General features: G+C 38.6%; 2 protein-coding genes across 2 annotated transcripts; both read left to right on the forward strand.

Annotated features, from left to right (window-relative positions):
• Nucleotides 1–4,603: 4,603 nt before the first annotated feature.
• On the forward strand, nucleotides 4,604–24,681 carry cops8 (COP9 signalosome subunit 8). Its single transcript, XM_072686451.1, has 7 exons — nucleotides 4,604–4,753; nucleotides 5,473–5,543; nucleotides 5,635–5,683; nucleotides 6,161–6,293; nucleotides 18,153–18,260; nucleotides 19,681–19,743; nucleotides 20,186–24,681. Exons 1-7 carry the CDS (start codon nucleotides 4,682–4,684, stop codon nucleotides 20,263–20,265), a joined length of 576 nt encoding a protein of 191 aa, XP_072542552.1. The 5' UTR covers nucleotides 4,604–4,681; the 3' UTR covers nucleotides 20,266–24,681.
• trim63b (tripartite motif containing 63b) lies at nucleotides 15,049–16,563 on the forward strand. Its single transcript, XM_072685240.1, has one exon. The coding sequence runs from the start codon at nucleotides 15,202–15,204 to the stop codon at nucleotides 16,234–16,236; it is 1,035 nt and encodes a 344-aa protein (XP_072541341.1). The 5' UTR covers nucleotides 15,049–15,201; the 3' UTR covers nucleotides 16,237–16,563.
• Nucleotides 24,682–24,746: the final 65 nt, after the last annotated feature.

Here is a 24,746-nt window from a genome sequence, read left to right on the forward strand (position 1 = left end):
CATGAGCAAACTGCTCCAGTTGTCCCAGGTTTGAAGGGTGCCTTTTCCAGACAGCATGTTTCAGCTCCTTCCAAAGATGCTCAATAGGAATTAGGTCAGGACTCACAGAAGGCCACTTCAGAATAGTCCAATGTCTTCCTCTTAGCCATTTTTGGGTGTTTTAAGCTGCGTGTTTTGGGTCATTATCCTGTTGCAATACGCAAGACCAAGCTTTCTGACACTGGGCAGCACATTTCTCTATAGAATCCCTTGATAGAATCTCTTGATTTGTTTTCATCAATGGTCTCCTCCTTGGTCTTCTCCCATGAAGTCCACTTTGGCTCAAACAACAACAGATGGTGTGATCTGACACTGATGTTCCTTGAGGTTGAAGTTCACCTTTAATCTCTTTAGAAGTTTTTTTGGGCTCTTTTTTTACCATTCGTAATATCCGTCTCTTTGTTTCTTTTTTCTTTCGCTTCCTCTAGTCCATGTTAAGTGTGGTACATTCCATGTCACGAAACAGCACAGTGTCAAGTCAAGTCAAGTCAGATTTATTTGTATAATGCTTATTACAACTGTTGTCGTCACAAAGCAGCTTTCAAAGACCAATCAAAGACCCCCAGTGAGCAAGCCAAACTCCCTCAGAGCTGGAGGAAGAAACCTTGGGAACTCACAAGGGGGACCCATCCTCCTCTGGTCAGAACTATTTAAACATTATTGATAAAAATGACCAAACCAGATACAACAGATAGTAAATAGTGGTGATATGAAAAGTGGCAGATAGTTAGAGTCCTTTTAGGTTTTAACATGGTCATTAAACAGGTAGCGGTGGTAGGAGGGTGAGCTGCTGGTCTGTTATGGGTGGTGGTGGGTGGGGGGTCTGATGGTCGGTTTGGTAGGTGGCAGCTGGTCTGACGCAGGTAGAGTGGACCTTAGCGGGCAATCTTCCAGCAGGTCGGGCTGGGTGGCCATTTTACTCAGAGAAGGTAAAAAAAGAGAGAGTTAGTACTGAGAGGATTTTATGGAGAGCAGAGAATGTTGAGCAGTATCAGAATGTGTCTGACAACTCCGGCAGGTCTGACTATAACAGCCTAATTAAAAGGAGAGAGCCAGTAGGTAACACAGACACAGGAGCACCCTGAAACTCTAGCGTCCATCTGCTCCACCATCCACAAACCTGAGTTATCGCGTGTAAGCAGCGAGACGACAGCTCCAGCATCTCAGTGTACTACAATTCCCTGGGTCCGCGAACCCCTGGACCTGCAACATTTATCTAAGGGGAAACATTAATTACCAAAAGCTAAACTAAACAGATGAGTTTTCAGCTTAGATTTAAAGATTGAGACTGTGTCAGAGTCCCGAACATTATCTGGAAGGTTATTCCAGAGTTGGGGGGCTTTATAAGAAAAGGCTCTTCCCCCTGTTGAGGTTTTCTGAATTTTGGAAATGAGTAAGAGCACCCTTAGAAGATAAATCTTTTATCTTTACAAACTGATAGCATCCCGTTAGATATGATTTGAACCACGATAGGGCTGTTCTTGTGATTTCAACCATGTTCTCTAGTCTTTCTGATTGGGTCTGAATCCAGATCTCCAGATACGTCATTTTTACTCAGGTATAAGCAGAGTTGTTGGGCCACAGCTTTTTCTAATATCTTGGATACAAATGTTGGCTTTTGTAGGCTTATGACTGCTAATTTAAGGGTTTGGGGTACATTCCCTAGGCTAAGGGATGAATTTACAATTGTTAAAAGAGGTCTGATTATAATTGGGAGTATTTCTTTTAGCAATTTAGAGGGTCAAGTGTACAGGTTGTACAATTTGCTGAGAAAAATATTTTTTCTAGTTCAGGCTATGGAAGTGGGTAGAAGGCTTCCAGCATTTGTTCTACAACTAAGTTATGTTCTAAAGCAGCTCCACCAGGTGACGGCCATGTTTGATTTAATAAGCAGGGTTGAATTTGTTGTCTAATATTTTCTTTATTATTAAAATAGTCCAGGAAAACATGACTAGTTAAAAAACATGACTGGTTAAACGTGACTACCTGTAGCCCTATATATAGGCCCACTGACTGATTACAAGATTGTAGACACCTGTGATGCTAATTAGTTGGCACACCTTGATTTAACATGTCCCTTTGGTCACATTATTTTCATGGGTATCTTCATTTTTGTCCAGGCCTGTATTGAGTTTACTTTTTAAAATAATTCGGTTGAAGCATGGTTCAAAACCAATGTCGGATTTTCAATTGTTATTTTTTATAGAATTTTTATTTATTATTACTTTTGTCAGATTCAAGTTATTTCTGTGACCACTGTGGGTTTTTCTTTAATTAAGAAATTAGGAAAAAACATGATGTTGTATGTCTACAGTTCTGTTACAGATAATTTGTTTATAATCTCTGGAGGAGAGCTTTTGATAACCCATTTACATTTTTACCAATGGAACTCTGTCCAGGACTAGGCTTAGTCTGGGAAACCACTCCTAAAATGTGCAGGGCAGGCGTCCACTTATGTCTCCATCCCTGTTACAAGCTCAGGCATGATGTATCTGGTTTTGTGTGTTTTTTCTTTTTTCCTTTTTTCCTTTTCCTGAGAACAGATGAGCATTAAAAAAAGCTTGTTCTTATATTTGCAGCAATACACAGAAAGCCATAAGAAGGGCAGCATTGCGTACTGTAAGAAACCAAAAACAAAGTGGGTCCATAGCTGCGTCCAAAATTGCGGACTTCCATATTACACAGCATGTAAAAGCAGTATGCGAGAATGGGTAGTGTGTCTGAATAAGCAGTATTTATTAAACAGTACACAAAAAGTCCCTGGATGATGCATGGCATCGTAAGACATTTTGAAGTATATGAACACAGCACACTGTCCTATTCCATATTCAGCTGGAGCGGCAGAGTTGCTTAAAGTGGAGGAAAGTTAATGGCAGAAAGTGGGAATGCGGTTGTGTGTAAGATACTGGACACCCATGGTCCAACTCAAGGTAGGTGGTTCTTTACAGCCACCTACACATGGTATATATTGCTCTATAAAAATCTGTATAAATGAAAGAACAAGCTTCCAGGTAAAATTTTAATGCTAAACAATATCTGTATCCTTGGATGGCAGCTCATGACCTTATACTCAACCTCGACAATACAGAACTTCTGTACATCCCTGGAACTACTGCCATGATCTTGCCATCTCCTTCAATAACTCACGCCATCTAACAGAAGCATGAAAACCTGGTGTAGTCATGGATGACCAGTTATTGTTTTTTTTTTGTTATATTAAAATTAAGTTATGTATGATTGGTCTGTAAAACATATCAAAACTTAATACTTATGATTTAACACAAAATATTGTGTGGTATTATTCGATAAGACAACACCAGAAGTGCCCAAATAACGTTGTTTTTTTAGCTCTGTGACGAAAAGGAAGTAACATGTTGTTTCTCTCAGATGACCCTGAATGGTTCCACTCTGTCTGCGACCTGACTTATTAGCATACACAAGTCTTATTACGTTGTTGTTCAGCTATGTCCTTCTTAAACACAACAACTTTGCGCATCTTTGTCCTTGCACATCTAAGAATCTTTAAGCATCTTAAAGTCTCTGAAAAGGTGAAAAAGAAGAAATGGTTGGAAAAAAGTCTTCTGACCTGTATTCAACTTTGTGCCTTGTATAGCCAAAATAAGGAGCAGTTCCAAGCACTTTTCTCAGATAGCTTGTTGTTTCGCAGTTTATATTATTTTCACCCAGCTGTCAGAAAACACAGAACCAGCAGTGTGAAAGGATTGATAGAGTAATAATACAGGATTGTACACAAATATAACTGCAGCATTGCGCAGTTCTCCTGCCCACATTTCCAAAGTTACATAGTGCAGTGTGCAGTTAGAGCTCAGAGTAGAAGCTGTTGTTTTAAGGTAAAAAGTCTACATAGTGTTGCGTTAACACACAAATGATAAAATGACAATTCACTGAACAGTTACACACCAAGCTACCACAAGTCATGCTGGCAAAGCCACTAGCTTTAGTCCGCAATTACAAGAGCTGGCAAAATGTCCACATTCCTATGTCTAATGGCATCTAAGATTATCCTTATTAGAACACAGTGCAGGTACAACATGTGACATTTAGCTATTTAGCTTGGTTTGCATAACCATGCCCCATCTGGGAGCAATAGACAAATTTCTAAGTTTGTGCACAAAATAAGTATATATTTATGTACATATTATCTGACACGTATGTATTGTAATCTTTTAGAGATGAATATTTAGGCGTTTGCACTAAAAAGTTTGCAGTTTATTACTAAATGTGTACAAGTGTTACATTTCCCCATAATGCTGATCCAGGTGGATTTAGTCTGCATTTCTATATTTTATAAATGTTATATATTTGCATTGGTATTGCATATACATGTGAACAATCTTTAATGTAGGCATTGGCCCACAACACCCAGTATTCCAAAGGAACATCTTTAGTATTATTAAGAACGTCTAAATATGCTTTCCTAAACATACTTTTCATTTGCTTTGTTTTGTGGTGCTGACAATAAGAAAATCGTTCACCTAAGAGCCAGTCAGTCCAGTAGGTGTCAGTATTGTCAGTTGTCTTTGAGATGGCAAAACAAAGAAGAAACCGTCACGGTGTCGTTTGTTTTTCCCATATCGGCTAACACAAGCTACTAGGATTCTGGCGCACAACCTGTCCAAAAATGCCAGTGGCGGTCATGATGAGTGAAAATTACGAGAAGCTTTTGGAGCAGTGCGAAACACAGGAGTTGGAGGTAGCTAGCTAAATAATAAGCATACTATGTGTATGCTAGTTCCTACAGCAGTGTTTCTTTTGAAAGAACGTTGCTAGCTAGGATTGTTTAGGATTGACCGTGATGTAGCTAACGTTAAGTAATGCTTCTGAAGAAGTAGTGTTTCTTACTCTTAATGCTATTTCTACTAACTTATTTTTAGCGATCAGTAGAATTAGAGATTTTAACCAGGAAACAATTTGATTGTAGCTTGCTAGCTACATGAGGTACACGTTCCTAATTGCCTTTTTACTAGCTAGGTGTGCTAGCTAGCTAGCTACTGGGCTAACTGTTTTAATAATTACACAGATGAACGTGTTTACATTAGCAAGAAGGGAACGGCGGCTGTGTGTATTCAGTAGTTGGCTAGCTAGCTAGGTATTCTTACTGTTGCTTATCGACATGTCGCAATAATAACAAGTTAAGCTAGCCATAACATAACGGTTCCTTTTATCTATATTCGGGAATTGCGCAGGTGTTGATGTGAATCTACTTTTCAAGCTAGCCAGCAAGCACGTAAATACTGTGGTCATGCAGAACGGCAGAGGTGCTCTGCTCAAGTTTTGACATAAAGCACGAGAGAATGCCGATACAGGAGCGGTGGTATCGTTTTTTTATAGAAAGGAATAGCTAGATCAAATGTGACTTTGCTGTTTACTTTAATGTCCTTCCTTTCTCTTTTGCCTATGGTGTTGTTGCAGGCTCCAGGTGGAATTGCAACTCCACAAGTGTATTCTCAATTACTGGCTCTTTATCTTCTCCACAATGATATGCAAGTATTTATTCATTCTCGCATCATGTTAATACGTAATCCGTTAATCATTTATACAAAACAAATATATTGCTACATTATGTTTTTGCAGGAACAATGCCAGATATCTGTGGAAGCGGATTCCACAAGCAATGAAAACGGTATTTCTCTATTCTAAGTGTAGCTACATACATTATCTGTTTTTCTCATATTGGTATGTACATGCAATACAATCTGCTTTGTATTGTTACAAATATTACAAATAAGTTATAAGATATAATATATATATATATATATATATATATATATATATATGTGTGTGTGTGTATAAGTAAAGCAATAATCATGATGGTTCATCTTTTTTTTTTTTTTATTTCAGTAAGAAGGGATTTTTTTGTTTACCATGCAAAAGACAAGAACATATCATAGATATGAGGCACCTAACTAGCTTAAACATTGATTGCACATTTTAACTTCTTATTAACTGTTAGTTACATTAATTTTGAATGCTTAACTTTCACATTGTCTGTAAAATCTGTAAAAAACTTTTTTTATTTTGGGTTGAAAGAATGCCAATATAAATATTATCTAAACTTCTACATAACGTCCTGAAAATCTAATCAAGCATGTCCCCACAGGCAAACCCAGAACTGGCAGCTGTTTGGGCAGTAGGACAAAGAATTTGGCAGCGAGACTTCCCCGGCATATACAGTGCAATTGCTGCCTGTCAGTGGTCTGAAACAATTCTCCCTGTTATGGAATCTCTAAGAGGTACTTTCATCATGCTGTAAGAGCAAAAGTGCAGTACTTCTTAAGAATACACACACACACACACACACACACACACACACACACACACACACACGTGGACAAAATTGTTGTTACCCCTTGGTTAATGAAAGAAAAACCCACAATGGTCACAGAAATAACTTGAATCTGACAAAAGTAATAATAAATAAAATGCTATGACAATTAACCAGTGAAAGTAAGACATTGCTTTTCAACCATGCTTCAACAGAATTATAAAAAAATATATATAATAATATAAAAACAGACCTGGACAGAAATGATGGTACCCTTAGCTTCACTCTGCAATCAAATGATTCCTGTAACTGACAATGAGACTTCTACACCTCTCAGCAGGTATTTTGTCCCACTCCTCATGAGCACACCGCTCCAGTTGTCTCAGTTTTGAAGGTTGCCTTTTCCAGATGGCATGTTTCAGCTCCTTTTAAAAAGATGCTCAATAGGATTTAGGTCAGGGCTCATAGAAGGCCACTTTAGAATAGCCATTCTTGGGTGTTTTTTGCTGTGTGTTTTGGGTCATTATCCTGTTGCAAGACCCATGACCTGCAACTGAGACCAAGCTTTCTGACACTGGGCAGCACATTTCTCTCTAGAATCTCTTGATAGTCCTGAGATTTCATTGTACCCTGCACAGATTCAAGACACCCTGTGCCAGATGCAGCAAAGCAGCCCCAGAGCATAACAGAGCCTCCTCCATGTTTCACAGTAGAGACAGTGTTCTTTTCTTGATATGCTTCATTTTTCTGTCTGTGAACATAGAGCAGATGTGCCTTGGCAAAAAGTTAAAAATATGCCTTATCTGTCCATAGGACATTCTCCCAGAAGCTTTGGGGCTTGTCAACATGTAGTTTGGCAATTTCCAGTCTGGCTTTTTTATGATTTGTTTTTAACAATGGTGTCCTTGGTCATCTCCCATCAAGACCAATTTGTCTTAAACAACAACGGATGTTGCGATCTGACACTGTTCCTTAATCTTGAAGTTCACCTTTAATCTCCTTGGAAGTTTTTTCTGGGCTCTTTTGTTACCATTCATATTTTCCTTCTCTTTGATTTGCCATCAATTTTCCTCCTGCGGCCACGTCCAGGGAGGTTGGCTACAGTGCCATGGATTTTAAATTTCTGAATAATATGTGCAACTGTAGTCACAGGAACATCAAGCTGCCTGAAGATGGTCTTATAACCAATAATAATTTTCTTTCTAATCTCCTCAGACAACTCTTTCCTTCACTTCCTCTGGTCCATGTGGAGTATGGTACACACAGTGTCACCAAACAGCACAGTGAATACCTGTAGCACTATATATAGGCCCATTGACTGATTTCAAGATTGTAGACACCTGTGATGCTAATTAGTTGACACACCTTGATTTAACATGTCTCTTTTGTCACATTATTTTCAGGGGTACCATCACTTTTGTCCTGGCCTGTTCGTTGGATTTATTTTTTAAAATAATTCTGTTGAAGCATGGTTCAAAATCAATTTCAGATTTTCATTTGTTCATTTTCATAGATTTTTTATTTATTATTACTTTTGCATATATACTTTTACATACATACATACATACACACACACACACACACACACACGCTTCATGTTGACCATTTTTATAATAGTAACGAGTAACGATGCAGAACATAAAAATGTAACGGAGTAAAAGTTGAGTATTAAAGTCAATATTAAAATATGTAGTAAAGTAAAAGTGGAAGTAGGAGAAAAAAAAAATACTCTAGTAGAGTACAGATACAGCATTTTAGTACTTAAGTACAGTAGTGAAGTAGTTCTACTTTGTTACTATGCATCTTTGGACTTTGGGCCATTTTAAAAGGCGGGTTTTGTTTTTCATAAGCCATTTTGTGGCCTTGCAACAGTTCAATGACCCAAAACTCCAGAGCATCACCCAACTTTTACATAGTGGAATGTCAGTGTGCTCTTTCGTAAACTTCAGGCGTGCAGCTATAATGTTTTATTTATTTTTTTTAGTAAGCAGCTGCTTCTTTTGTGGTGTCCTGCCATAGACACGCTGCTTGTTCAAGGTTTTACGGACTGTAGACTCATGAACACAGATGTTAGCCTGTACCAATGACTCCTTCAGATCTTTGACTGTCACTTGGGGTTGTTTCTTTACCGCATTGATAAGTCTCTGTTGTGCTTATGGAGACATTTTGACTGGACGACACTTCTTGGCAGAACAGCCACAGTTCCAAATTGTCTCAATTTGTAGATTGTTTGCCTCACTGTAGACTGGTGAATTTCTAGTTTCTAAGTTTTTGAAATAATTTTGTAACCTTTAAACCCACCTTTATATAAATCAACAGTTTTTATTGTAGCTCCTCCATCTGAAGCTCTTTTTGGTGAGGCATGGCTCACATGTGCGTATCCTTATTGTGCGGAACAAACTTAAATGTTTGAGTGGTTTTTAGTCAGTCAAAGTAGCTCTAGTCCACACCTCCAAACTAATTTTATTAGGAAGACTCCAGATATGCTAACAACTGACTCCTATTAGCTTATTCGAGATTATAAACTCTAGGGATGGCATACTTTTTCCACTAGCAGGTTTTGTAGTTGTTCTTAATAAAGAAATAAATGACCAGCATTTTGTGTTATTATTTTAGGCACATTATATTTGTCAATATGCTTGACTTGGATGAGGACCTTATCACATTTTGACACTTTGAACATTTTGAAATTAATGCATATACTGTGTGTATATATATATATATAGTTTTTCACCAGATTTGCACACACTGCAGCAGGGATTTTGGCCCATTCAACCACACAGATATTCTCCAGATTAGCCAGGTTTCTGGGCTGTCGCTGAGAAACCCGGAGCTGTGCAAACATTTGAGCTCCCTCCAAAGATTTTCTATAGGGTTTAGGTCTGGAGACTGGCTAGGCCACTCCAGAACCTTGGTATGCTTCTTATGGAGCCACTCCATGGTTATCCTGGCTATGTGCTTTGGGTCATTGTCATGTTGAAAGACCCAGCCACGACCCATCTTCAGTGCTCTAACTGAGGGAAGGAGGTTGTTCCCCAAAATCTCGCAATACATGGCCCCGGTCATCCTCTCATTAATACAGTGCAGTTGTCCTGTCCCATGTGCAGAAAAACACCCCCAAAGCATGATGCTTCCACCCCCATGCTTCATAGTAGGGATGGTTTTTTTGGGATGGTACTCATCATTCTTCGTCCTCCAAACACGGCGAGTGGAATTAAGACCAAAAAGTTATATTTTGGTCTCATCTGACCACAGAACTTTCTCCCATGTATCCTCTGGATCATCCAAATGGTCATGGGCAAACTTAAGACGGGCCTGGACGTGTGCTGATTTAAGCAGGGGAACCTTCTGTGCCATGCATGACTCTAAACTATGACGTCTTAGTGTATTACCCACAGTAACCTTGGAGACAGTGGTGCCAGCTCTCTTCAGGTCATTGACCAGCTCCTCCCGTGTAGTTCTGGGCTGATTCCTCACTTTTCTTAGGATCATTGATACGCCATGAGGTGAGATCTTGCATGGAGCCCCAGTCTGAGGGAGATTGACAGTCATGTTTAGCTTCTTCCATTTTCTAATAATTGCTCCAACGGTTGATCTTTTTTCACCAAGCTGCTTGCCAATTGCCCCGTAGCCCTTTCCAGCCTTGTGGAGGTCTACAATTTTGTCTCTGGTTTCTTTGGACAGCTCTTTGGTCTTAGCCACGTTGGAGTCTTACTGATTGTGTGGGGTGGACAGGTGTCTGTATGCAGCTAACGACCTCAAACAGGTGCTTCTAATTTAGAATAATAAGTGGAGTGGAGGAACACTTTTTAGAGGCGGACTAACAGGTCTTTGAGGGCCAGAATTTTTGCTGATTGGCAGGTGTTTAAATACTTATTTGCAGCAGTAACACACAAATAAATTATTTTAAAAAATTATTTTTTTAAGATTATGTCTCTCACAGTGTACATGCACCTTCAGACCCCTCCATGATTTCTAAGTGGGAGAACTTGCAAAGTCGCAGGGTGTTCAAATACTTATTTTCCTCAATGTGTATCTATCTATCTATCTATCTATACTATATACTGTGTGCAGACATATTAGGCAAATGAGTATTTTGATCACATCATCCTTTTTATACATGTTGTCCTACTCCAAGCTCTATAGGCTTGAAAGCCAACTACCAATCAGGTGATGTGCATCTTTGTAATGAGAAGGGGTGTGGTCTAATGATGTCAACACCCTATATAAGGTGTGCTTAATTATTAGGCAACTTCCTTCCCAAAATGGATCAAAAGAGAGATTTGACGGACTCTGAAAAGTCAAAAATTGTGAGATGTCTTGCAGAGGGATGCAGCAGTCTTGAAATTGCCAAACTTTTGAAGCGTGATCACCGAACAATCAAGCGTTTCATGGCAAATAGCCAACAGGGTCGCAAGAAACGTGTTGGGGAAAAAAAGGCGCAAAATAACTGACCATGAATTGAGGAAAATTAAGCGTGAAGCTGCCAAGATGCATTTGCCACCAGTTTTGCCATATTTCAGAGCTGCAACATAACTGGAGTATCAAAAAGCACAAGGTGTGCGATTCTCAGGGACATGGCCAAGGTAAGGCTGGCTGAAGGCTGGGAAGGCTGAAAAATGACCACCTTTGAACAAGAAACATAAGATAAAATATCAAGACTGGGCCAAGAAATATCTTAAGACTGATTTTTCTAAAGTTTTATGGACTGATGAAATGCGAGTGACTCTTGATGGGCCAGGTGGATGGGCCCGAGGCTGGATCAGTAAAGGGCAGAGAGCTCCACTCCGACTCAGATGCCAGCAAGGTGGAGGTGGGGTACTGGTATGGGCTGGTATCATCAAAGATGAACTTGTGGGACCTTTTCAGGTTGAGGATGGAGTGAAGCTCAACTCCCAGACCTACTGCCAGTTTCTGGAAGACACCTTCTTCAAGCAGTGGTACAGAAAGAAGTCGGTATCGTTCAAGAAAAACATGATTTTCATGCAGGACAATACTCCATCAGATGCATTCAAATACTCCACAGCGTGGCTGGCCAGTAAGGGTCTAAAAGAAGAAAAAATTATGACATGGTCCCCTTGTTCACCTGATCTGAAACCCATAGAGAACCTGTGGTCCCTCATAAAATGTGAGATCTACAGGGAGGGAAAACAGTACCCCTCTCTGAACAGTGTCTGGGAGGCTGTGGTGTGTGCTGCACGCAATGTTGACCGTAAATAGATCAAGCAACTAACAGAATCTATGGATGGAAGGCTTTTGAGTGTCATTGTAAAGAAAGGTGGCTATATTGGTCACTGATTTGTTTTTGGTTTTGTTTTTGAATGTCAGAAATGTTTATTTCAAAATTTTTTGTTATATTGGTTTACCTGGTGAAAATAAACAAGTGAGATGGGTATATATTTGTTTTTTATTAAGTTGCCTAATAATTCTGCACAGTAATGGTTACCTGCACAAACAGATATCCTCCTAAGATCTGAAAAAAAAAAACAAAAAAAACACTCCAACTTCCAAAAATATTAAGCTTTGATATTTGAGTCTTTTGGGTTGATTGAGAACATAGTTGTTGTTCAATAATAAAAAGAATCCTCTCAAATACAACTTGCCTAATAATTCTGCACACACTGTATATAAAATAACTAGCCCAGTTTTGCTATTCTTGGCAATGCATGTCCATGAATTTGGTGAAGTGGAGCTCCTGTAAGAAGCATTTGACTAATGACTGGACATGCTCTTGCAGAATTTCCAGCTAGTGAGCTAAATTCCTGTCAATTTAGTCAATTATGATTGGTCACCCAGACCCTAAAGTGACCAAGCATCCCCAGGCCACCACCATCACACTACCTCAACACTGTTTGACCGTTTCTATAATATTCTTATTGAGGAATGCTGTAATGACTTTAAGCCATATGTAATAACCCCTTCCGAAATGATTCACTTTCAACTCACCTGTTTACAGAATGTTATTCCAAAAATACAGTCGTTTTTCCTGACAAGTATGTTACTAGTCTCTTTCTTGTGATCTTGCCTCAGTGAGACCTGCAGTTTGTAATGTTGTAATGAAGACATACTTATTGTGAGTTGTTGTGGCACTCTTGCAAGACTTTTGATAGGCTGGATACTTCTGGCATGGTTGACTACTGTTCCAAGTGAACATTCTTTTAATATTATGAAATGTATAGATAATCCCCACAGGAAAGGGCTATAAGACTATAGCAAAGTGTTTTCAGGTAGCTGTGCCCTCAGTTCACAATGTAGCTTGTTAAGCAATGGCAGCTTACAGGAATGGCCAGTCAATCATTCAGTGTTTATTTTTATTAAACACTGTTTATATTACATTACATGTGACTAACATGATCCTAGTTGAGTAATGATGTTTAATGGTGATGATGATAATAATAATGATCGGGGCAAATAGTCCATGTAAACTTAAACATAGTCGTCATGTAGAATACTAGTGGCAGAAGTGTTGTCAACTGGTCTGACAACAGGGTTGTAGGGTGGCAGGGGAGCCTGGTGGGCAGCTGGTCAGTCACAGGTGCCGGGGAGCCCAGCGGTCAGTCTTTTATCAGGTCAGGCTCGAACTTAACTGCATTTTAGACTTGAAGATTGAGACTGTCTCTGAGCTCCGAACAATATCTAGAAAGTTATTTCAGAGTTGAGTGAAAAGGCTTTTCCCCTTGCTGAAGCTTTCTAAATTTTAGGAAAGAGTAAGAAGCTAGCACTCTGTGACTGAAGTAACTGTGATGGTTCATAATAAAAAAGATAAAGATAATGATTAGTATTATTATTATTGTTGTTATTAGTTTTTCTTAAATATATAAATAATAGGTTATACTAATAAAAGTAATAAAGGTAACTGGAATGATTAAACAGATAAATAAATTAAATGTAAAATAGTTAAAATAATGTGAAACAGTTACAGGCAGGGTGGAGATGATTTTTAAAGTTTAAAATGATTGACCGACACCAGCGAGCTGAGTTTGTTGATTTCTGAATGCTGGAGGCCAAATAAAAGTAAAAAGCTAGTAAAGCTAGTAAAAGCGCTTACAAGGTTAATAAGTGCATTTAACATTTACATTTAAGGCATTTAGCAGACGCTCTTATCCAGAGCGACTTACAAAAGTGCTTTGCTATTTGCCCAAGAAAAACCTCAGCTAGTTTGAATAGACTAATAATTCATTCTAATAATTCTAATAAGATACCTCTAAGCTTAGAGATTACTGAACACAAGTCAGTAAGGTGACCACTCTGCTATTCGCTCAAGTATTCTCGGAAGAGGTGGATCTTCAGTCTGCATTTGAAGACTGCTGTTCGGACACCTAGGGGAAGTTCGTTCCACCACTTTGGTGCCAGGACAGAAAAAAAGTACTGGCCATGCAGGTTTTCTGTTCACATTGATTGACGTTGCCTGTCACGATCATGTGATCATGATCATGTGACCATCCATCTGGAGCACACTGTCATGTCTCGCTTAAACTCATGTCTCCTTGCAATGAACACACTAGCCTGATGTTAAACATACTCACAAGATAACACATAACGGCTTATGTAGGTGTTTGCGTTCCCAAACCATTCCCAGAGGTAATGCCGCTCCATTATCAATATACATACTGATGTCCTATGACATGCATGTATGTAACAAAGTGCCCTCTTTGAATTCTATGGTTTTATGTAAAATTAGGTGTTAACGTTAGTTAAATACAACCTCAGATGAACAATATGCAACAGATTCCACTGTGGAACAGATGTGTATGTGTGTGTATATATATTTGGCAAGATCTCTGTATTTTTGTGTGTGCTTTAATATTATAAAATAACTATATAAATATATAATTTATATATTGTTTTATGTAAGGGACTTTGTTTTCAGTATGGTCAGCTTTATTAAAGTAGTAAAAAAAAAAAAAAAAGATAAGCTATATTTGAATACTGACTTATTCGTTTGGGCAGACAGCAATAGACATAAAGTTCTTGCTAAATCTTAATTTTACACTGCCTTATGTTAAATCTGTTGAATCGCAACAGCAGAGGGCTCCAGAGTTTTAGTTAAAGGCCTGTTGAACTTTTTGTGGAAAATTAGGGGTAGAATTCAAATTGAACAAGTTACATATTTGGAATACAATGATTGCCCAATTTTTTTTTTTTTAAATACATTAACTTCTTGATACCATTTCAGGAACAGCAATTTGATCCCCATGTGCTTGCACCTGACTCACACAGATCAAGGAAAGTTAAATTTAGTCCTTCCTCCATGTAACTATAAACTATAAACATCAAGTGCTGAGGTATAGAAACAAGTTACTCAAGTTACTAGTTCAAGCATAAGTAAAGCTACATTTAAGTTGATAATTTGGTCAGTTTGACCCATACCCATAATAATATGTATAATATAAATAAAAGAAACATGTTATCAGTGTTGTGTTGGTTCATTTAAAGCAGTTGGTGAACCATGCTGTTGAGATTTGGGGGTAAAGAGGAGACAGTAAATAAAAGTATTTTGAAAGTTAAATAGTGTTAAAATAGACCCGTGTCCTTGTCACATGTGCCTTGTTTATCACAGCTTAGATATTTTCTCATTGAGATTCTGTCACTAGGAAGGGTGAGGAGCATGACGTGACGCATAGAAGCTGGTAGAAGGTTGGGGGTGTTGCTTCTCTGAAAACAGACTTAAAAACAAACTGGGAAGAATGTGAGCTCTGATTGGTTGGGGGGGGGGGGTTTAAAGTGTCACCAGCTGCAAGAGGATCGTATATAGCCCTGGACCACTGTGAACCCACCAGAATTAACAGCTGAAAGGACGTGCATGCATGATAGTGCCAAACCTACAACAATCATCATAGGCTGCAGAAGAGATCATAGGTTATCAAACAGCGAAAATGGAAATCCAAAGGACTGGCTCCCTAATGGGGTCCCCTAACTCCATGGAGAGTCTGGAAAAACAACTTAGTTGTCCAATCTGTCTTGATATGTTTACCAAGCCAGTGGTGATCCTTCCCTGTCAACATAACCTGTGCCGTGGATGTGCGAGTGACCTTTATGATTCTCGAAACCCCTACCGTTTTTCTGGTGGTGTTTTCAGGTGTCCAACATGCCGGTTTGAGGTGGTTCTTGATCGTCATGGCGTTCATGGGCTTCAGAGAAACCTTCTGGTGGAGAACATTATCGACATATACAAACAGCAGCAGGAAGGTGGTGGAGGAGCCTCTGAGCCTCCTTTAAAGCCAAAGACTTCCACTGAACCATTGTGTCAGGAACATGAGGATGAGAAGATCAATATTTACTGTGTAACCCACCAGGTTCCTACTTGTTCAATGTGTAAAGTATTTGGTCAGCACAAGGACTGTGAAGTGTCACCTCTTGCTAGCGTTTACCAGGCCCAAAAGGGTGAGCTAAGTAATGCCATTGATGCTTTGGTGACGGGCAATGGGCGGCTGCAAGCTCTGTTAAATCAGATGGAGGAGGCTTGTAAAGCTGTTCAGGATAATGCTCAACGTGCAAAACTGAGATTAGGTGAGCGCTTTGACACACTCTACACAGCACTTGAGGAACGGAAGAGTACCCTCTTGGAGCGTATTAGCAAAGAGCAGGACGAGAAAGTAGCAGCCTTAAGGCGGCTGGCCAGACGTTATGGAGACCGCCTTCAGGCTGGCACAGAGCTTACGGATACTGCAGTGCGTGCCCTTGAACAAAGCAGTGCTGCAGAGTTCTTGCAGTCCTCCAAGGGCCTCATTGCACAGACAAAGGACGCTGCTAAGAGTTCGTTAGCCGAGGAGAGACCTGAGCCTGGTTTTGAGAGAATGGACCATTTTACCCTGTCGACAGAACATGTTGAGACACTGTTGTCTAAGATGGACTTTGGAGCTGATGATGATGAAGAATTTGAAGATGCAGAGGAGGAAGAAGAAGAGTAAACTGCACATGTACGGTTGTTGAGTTAGTGGTAGTAAGCGATCTAGAAAATGTAATTAATAAAATAATGTTTGTGGGGTTTGTAATGTGTGTTGCTGCTACGCAATATTAACACTGAGAAATATGACATCGTTAAAACCCCACACATAGTGATAAAAAATTTATAAGTATAGTAAAAGTAATAAAGTTGAGAAGAATTTATATTGGTGCCATTTTTTTATACTTTTGTATTTTTAGTTTATTGTTTGTCACTCAGTGTGATTAGTATAGTCTGGTTGTTTTCTCTGTATTTTTGTCAAAAATAAATGGAACACATGCCAGTCTGAAATGTATAGTCCTGCTGTTATTCATGTACTTCAGTGCTGTACTGATAGCTATAAATTAACTTTCAAAATATTAATTCTATCTTATGCTTTTGTTGTAATTTTATTGTTCTGTACATTGCACACATAATCCAGAATTGAATTCAAATCTGTTACAAAAAGTCCTGTTTGATTCATTTACTTTTCTTCTGAAGCATGGTCATCTTTTTTTTTAGCTTGTCTCTTACAAGATGAGAAGCAGGCTATTTTTAAAATGTTGGCGTGCGGGATATGCTGGAGACCTTGGAATAGTATGTCACCCTAGGACGGATGGAAAAAAACGGCTTTATGGACCCTACCCCCTCCTTTCTCCACTGCCTTGCTCAGCAACTCTCGCTGCTTGCAACCAGGCTTTTAGAGTCCTGTTTGTCTGTGTGAATTGTTGCTAAAATAATCTCTAGGCAACATGTTTATAAATTACCCTTGGACATTCTGTTCGAAGTACACTGCTGTTGTGACCCAACAGCCCTCTAATCAAGTATGTATCATCCATATAAAAATTAGTGACTTTGACAGTAGTAGAAGGTAAAGTGAAGGACATTGTGAACATTATCTGATATCTACTAATATCTGGATATTAACTGATTTGAATGGCTTTTCTAATTTGATCCTATGTAGGGGTTTTCAGTTTCATTAACCTGATCTAAAATTTATATAGATATAAATAAGCATAGAATCTTAACATATAATACAAAATTATGACATATAATTGTCTTGTAGAGGACTGATTTCATTATTCACCCTCAAGAAACATTTCTCTAAATACAGTGGCCCAGTCAGAGACCTGCCCAGGTTTGAAAAGCTTTTAGGTTTTGTAGCTATCCTAATGGCACTGTGGCTAGTCAGTGCAGCCCTCAACAAAGCTTCAGCTACAGCTACTAGCTTCAACCAAATGCTTACAGGAAAAATGATTGTGCGCATGGGCTGAGGGTTCTTAGTCACTCCAAATACCCAAATGTATGTGCACAAGCACTGAAAGAATTTTTCACTGTTTGTAGGTATTAGTAAACAGGCAGTGTTGCCATGTTTTTAAATGCTGGTTGGGAACAGCTGTTGGATGTGAATCATGCTAAAATAAATCATCTCTAGACCCAACAAAAAAGCAAACTAAACACACTTTTGTCACTTCCTTCAATTTTGTCACAATCCTTGATGAAATATAACCTTTAGTTGATGATCTTGTGTTACACAAAGGTAAAAGTACCTTCTTACGGCTTTTAATATAAAAAAAAAAAGGAAAAAAGACCTGTTCCACTAAAAAAACAACCCAACATATGATTTTTAAGCAAAATGTTTGATGCGATTATGTGGCAAAACAACATAATTGTTCTTTTTAGGACATATCAATAGAATGGGAAGAGGCATATTTGTGTGTTTAGCACATTGGAAATACCTTCTGCTTTTTATATTCAGACTGCGCCAATGTATTTGAACTGAATATTTGAAGTGAATGCCCACATTACTCTTTAAATGTTTTTTTACTGCTTGTTAGAACACTAAAGAAGCCGTCATCTTTTAATATCTTTTGTTTTGTTGCTGTTCTGTTTTCTCTCTAGAGTCTACCCGCAGGAGGGCTTATGGACTTGTAGCTCAAGCCTATACTTCAATCAGTGCTGAAGACTTTGCCTCTTTTGTGGGATATTCACTTGAAGAAGCTGTAAAGGGTAAGATACTGTATATAAATGTAATGTCATTTGAAAATGATCACATTGGCCTTATCATATAGTGTTAATATCACAAGATTGTTATGCAAAAAAATCATTATGGACCACATTTACTAAGGAGTATGAAAAATCTGCAGCACAGGCTGCAGATGCAATGAACTGATTTGGTTCTTTCTAGAAGAGATGAAGAGATTATTATTATTATTATTTATCTATTTTCTTTTTAAATACCTTAATTAATGAGGCAATTTAGTTGCCTGTATCTTTAAAAAGATCATTTCAAACCTGTTACATCAGCAAAATGTTGATGAAGAGAATGACAAAAGAGAATGCAGCCTAGCCAAGTATTTTCCTTATTGTCCTTTTTATATTATTCATACATTACACAAACTTATACAGACAATTTTAGCAATGGATTGTATTATATCTCAAGGTATATAAAGATTGCAGTATATACCAGCTATGTAAATCATAATGTATACTTTTAAATGCACAGTATCAGCATTTCACTTCTTGCACTTTCATCTAGCCACTCACTTTTTGATGCTTATACTATGTGTGGTGGAGGAAATTCTTAAGATGAACTCTGTTTCCACTTTTCCTCCAATTAAGGCAAAAGTGTTTTTCCAGTGAAAAGACAAATTTCTTTTTGTTTCTTTCTAGCTGTCTCTTTCCAGTCCTGGTAGCCATACCACAATTGCACATTTCCCACTGCTTTTCCTCTCATTTGCTATGCTTAATTATGTCTGTTTTTGATATTTTATTCCCTAAATTCTTATACGTATTATGCCCAATGTAATAGCTGTAGCCTGGAGACCCAACTGCTACAACAAAATGCTGTGTATATGTGATATGTTGTATAGGTAATTAGATTTATTTATTTTATACAGTCCAATGCAAAGAATGTGCACCCTTGACCAAATGAAAAATGTATTTTTTTCTTTTTGAATTATTAACATAGGCACAGGTGATAATCAAACATAGAACAATATTTTCATCAATTCTTAATGTTTCTTTCATAAATAAAAAAATCAGTAATCATTACCCACAAGAGAGGAGAAGGAAATAAGAACATGTCAGGGTGTTTTAGCTTGGGGTTTCTACAGTGTGGATGGTTTATTAGAAAGTGATGAGTGCCCCATAACAATTGAGCATTCGAGATGTTTCTGACTTGTGGACTTTCAGCTTCAGTTTATGGAGGTTAAGAAAATATTGTTTCCCCTTTAACTTTGTTTTTTGAAGATCGGTTTATTGCCTACTCACTTAAAGCAGCATTACAGAGAATTGGTATGTCGTTTTCTTGGGCTCCACCTACAGTAGGGATGTGCCAAAAACCCTTTGAGACACCCTTTTTACAAATAGTATTATTCCTTACAAGTTGGGACTTATTATTATTATTTTATTTATTTATTTTTTGCAGGCGTGGTCAGTCATGGGTGGCAGGCAGATCCCAACACTCGGATGATAATGCCACAGAAACCAGGTGGGGGCACTGTTTCATTTTGTTTGGGAAGAAAGAAAGGGACTTTCCAACCCCTTCACCCCCCCTTATGTCTGAGTCATTTCTCTATAATGTTCCAGTCACACACTCCCCTCCCATGGAAGAAAAACCAAGCTGTGTTTTCTCCATGGTTTTCATAACATTCACGTGGAAACACATGAGGTACTGCCCCCCCAGCCCTGGCCACCAATGCTCTCCCCTCCCTTTACTGGCCCTGGCCCTACTTTTTTTCCCTTTATTCTCTCACTTTTTGCACTGTGCTTTATTTTAGACAGACTGTTTCACCATGGTTTTAATTATCTCTCTCTCTCTCTCCTCCCCTACTCCCTCCTTGCACCAATCCTCCCCCCCCCACCCTCTCTCTCTCTCTCTCTCTCTCTCTCTCTCTCTCTCTCTCTCTCTCTCTCTCTCTCTCTCTCTCTAGATCCACCCCCAGTCTCTTTGGTTCCAAACGAACAGCAGCTGGCCAGACTCACTGACTACGTGGCTTTCCTTGAGAACTGATAACCCCCCTCCCCATCTCCTCATACTCTCAACTATTTAGTTGTATGGAAGACGAAAGTACATTCATCCTGTTCTTGGCCCAAGATTTTAGAAGCTTTTGTTCATTTACAGCATTTGCATAGCCTGTGCAGTTTGGACACCAGCATAAACATATGAAAACAAAAGAAAAGGAAAAGTCAGTAATTAGTAGTTCTTGTTTTGCATAATTTATTAAGTCACCCTGGTGAATTAGGATAATAGGTTTGCACAAGAGGCTGTTCATTGGCCATATGAAAGAAGGGAACTAACAAAAACCAAACAGTGGATGGTTCACGTGGTCATTCTGAACCGTACTGTAATCTGGTAATACATGCATGTGTTCAATTTTGGTTATTTTGAAAAGCTGTTATCCTGCTGTGGGCAGGGGGATCTAATCTATGTGAGCATCCACTGTACAACAGACAGCAATCCTAATTAAATCTTACAGACAACAATATTAAATCTTGCGCCTGAGTAAAAGTCCACTTTTTCCATGTTATGTCAGAAATGGTAATTTTTTTCTGCAGTAACTGGTTATTTCCCAGTAATGCACCAGTGAAACAATTACTAACGGTAAGGGTGACCTGAATACAGACTCTCTATTTTTGTGGCATGATTTACTTGACTAGACAACCTTTGCACTGCCAACTTTACTCTGATTTAAGACCCCAAGTTAGATTTAGATTCAACAAGGAAGGTACAGTTAAATTAATGGGTGATTAACTGAAGCACTCAGGATTGCTGATCACTGCTCCTAATCAGGCCTACACGATATTGGAAAAAACTGTGGTTGCAATATTTTGATCCGATTTCTGTAAATGTTTTGTAAAGATTATCCAGCCTAGCTATTATTACATTTGTTGGGGAGAAACAAGGATGGGTCAATTGGTTATTTTTCAGCCCGTAAATAAAGTTCCACTGACTAATCATGTGTGCCAAACCTCTTTAGCCAAAAATTTAAGAATCTTGGATTGAAGACATGAGCACAACCCAGCTGCACTAGGTCTTGATATGTTCTACTCTTTTCAGAACAGCAAACTTCTTCTTGCCCAGTCTGTCTTAGGCAAGAAGAAGTATGGAGAGTCAGTTGGCTGTCTATAATCGTTCCCACAGTAAGCATACGAAAAGCATCTGGTTTTGGCATGTAAATCAAAGGCACGTTTGGTTTTATGATCGCAAAGGCATTTATTGTTGCTAGACAAGTAAATGCAGATTTAATTAAAGCAAAGAACAGTAGGAGAGTTGCTTATAAACGCTTTTAGATACTTTAACTTGTTCTTGGGCTTCACAGTGCTTGTATAAACCCAATTTTGATCTAAATTGTCCTGGTAATAGCGTTTATTTTTTATTTAGTCATAATCTGTGTCTGGGAAACGGAGCAAAAACGTATGTATTAATATAATATACATTTAACTAGTGAAAAACTTGGCTCTGTACTTGTTAACACTCTTCTTTTACTAAGATTGGATAAGGCTTTTTTTTCACAGTAGTTGTAGTTCAAAGTGACTTTGAACGTCAGGATTTAAGGAATCCATTTAGGACTTACTGTCTGAATAGTTGTATCATTGAGTGTTTTTATTGTTTTAATAAAATGCAAATCTAGCCTTATATTGATCAAAGACATAGCATAGACAGTATAGATCAAAGACATTTCTGAAGAGGTCATGGGCAAATGTAGTAAAGCATCTGGTGCCCATGTGTTGAGTGTGACTCACACTACCCCCAATCCCTCCGCCCCAAGGGCTGCTGAATGTTTGTGTAAAGGCAAATTAAGCCTAGTTGAGACTCATTTTCACTGTGATAAGATACAAATTCTTAGAATGTTGGATGTTGACTGAATTTGAATTTGGGTTTAACAGAAGTCATAATGTGCCATTTCCGATGTGCTACAGTAAGAGGGACAAATAGAGGAGGATGAGGGGCAAGGGAGTGCCAACAAAACTGTAATTACCATAGTGATACTCATACACCCACTTTAATTCCCACAGTATTATGCTGATAGTCTAGGTAGAACTCACAGTTGTAAACTTCACCATTATATTCATTAATATCTGTCCACCGTATGGACGCTTAACCTATAGCTTACTGCATACCGCATATTCTCCGAGAGTATGTCTGGAAAATGTCAGATTCAAAACTCAGATAGGTTTGTTTATTAGAGAATACACCACATCCTGGTTTGGTGGCCAAGTTAGAAATCATTATGATGAGGCTGAATTAAGAGTCTTAAGTTTGGTTAAAAACAGACAGTGTTTTTAGAGTTCTGTTTCGCTCTATGCAATTTGGTTGATTTTCTTTTGCCAACCATATTAATTAAATGTTAAATTGTATTTCATGGTCAACAGTAAACTTTTGCAAGAATACTTTTTTGCTATTATGTTTAATATCTGGAGCTCAAATAAAAAAAAGTGTGACCACAGATTAATTTCTCAAATGAAACAGTTCAGCTTGGTGTGTTTAAAGAAAAAAGTATTTTGTTTAGTCCCGTGGACATGCCTTTAAGAGCCTGTTTACACCTGGCATTAACGTACATTTTGTATTCAGATTCTGATTCTGTTTCTCAGCTTCTATTTGATGATGTACAAGATGTTTAAGATGTACAAGTATTCTATAATAGTTGCTAATTCACTCAACGTTTCATTCCTCCTCTGTGCTGACCAGGCTGAGCTACTGAAGCAGCTGGGGGCTCAGCTGGAACTCTCGTGGTGCTATCCAGAATTTAGGATGTGCAATAGGCTTGTTGATGGTGGGTAAAAGTGCTCTCTGGCTCTGTCTCTAGACTTAGTTACAAGAAGAAGCAGGGCATTGTCAATGCTCCTGTCACCCTTAAAGAGCTGTTTGGTCTCACTATAATGTCCATGAGACCGAAGTATGAGACTCTCAAACAAGAAGGTAAAGCACTCTGTTGGGCTCTAGTTTGATTGCTGGTGAGTTTGGTTACAGTATTAAAATTAATCTTGGGTTGTTTTTGTTAATGTCTATTAGTGATGCGATGAATATTATATGAATATTATTTGTATTCCGCATGACTGTGATGTCATTCAAGCTGTAGAGATTCTAATTTGTATGTTATCTGTTTCATTGTACATGTATGGTCGTTATTCCAACTTGCTAGCCTTTTCTCCCTAATTTGTTTGATCTTATTGGGCGAACATTGTCATGGTTAGAGCGAAGCACAGTCAGCAGATCATCTGTTAGATGCTCAGGATCTATCGGGTTTGAGATGGGCGGGAGATGGTTAAATCTGGAAGGTTGTTAATGAATCAGAATCTGATTTATTGGCCATGTATGTTCACACACAAGGAATTTGTTCTAAATATCTGTTCAAAATAATGTCTCTCTAGTGTTAACAATATACAGTTACTCTACATATAATTTACTGACAGTACACAATATACAGAGAACAATAGTATGTTAGGCTCCCACTTTAGGTCATGAAAAATGGTGGTAAACAGGGACCTGAAGGTCTCTGCAGCTGACACAGGGTTGTTGAGGATAGTGAGGGGCAGTAGAGCTGGGCGGTGTTTCCTAAAGTCCAGTCAAATCTATACAGTCTTGAGCGTGTTTAGCTCCAGGTTGTTCTGACTGTACCAGTACTATCCGTTCAACCTCCTGCCGATATACAGACTCTTCATCATCCCGGATGAGTCCGATGACTGTAGTGTCATCTGCAAACTTCAAAACAACAGATTTCTTGTATTGTGTGGGAAATAGTCAAAATAGTAATATGTAAGTGATACTGGAATTGACTATTTCCCACACAATACAAGAAATGACAGAATTAATTATTTAAATAGAGTAAATCACTTACCTGCCCACCTTCTAATTCACCTGCCTGAGTGTTGTGACTGGGTAGGGCCAGTCAGTCGTGGCATACCACGTTTGCACTGACCCCAGGCGGCTCAGACCCCAGAAAGCCCATCTCTGTGGTAGAAGGCCAGATGCTCCCGAAAACTCTGGCATAACCTTTAGGGCCCAACACTTTTAAGTGACTTACAATAGAATCTCCAACATTGAGATGCACTGTGTACTGTACTAGTCATTGCATGCACAATCAAACATGTTGACTGGGTGCCCCTGCTAACTGCCACCAGCCTGGAGCTATCTGCATGTGCCATTGACCCTTGCATAACCAAACCAGCAGGTTTCCCTTTTCTTTGTTTTTCTTAAGGTTTCTGCTAAGACAGGTTTTACTTTTTTTATTTTTTTTTAAACCACTGTTACTATCGGCTTACTTACTGGGTGCTCGGATCTCTGTAAAGCTGCTTTATGAAGTCTGTTAAAAGCACTATATAAATGAATTCAAATTGAATGTAAATTAGAATATGTCATGGTTGTGTACACATAGGCCTGTTAAATCACAATCTTGTTTTTAATAAATAAATACTTACTATAAAATTTTACATATTTACTTGAGTACTGTATCGATACTAGCTTTGGATATTCTGAGTGAATGACTAAAC

The sequence above is a fragment of the Salminus brasiliensis genome, chromosome 8 (genome assembly GCF_030463535.1).
Source record: "Salminus brasiliensis chromosome 8, fSalBra1.hap2, whole genome shotgun sequence".
Lineage (NCBI taxonomy): Eukaryota > Metazoa > Chordata > Actinopteri > Characiformes > Bryconidae > Salminus > Salminus brasiliensis.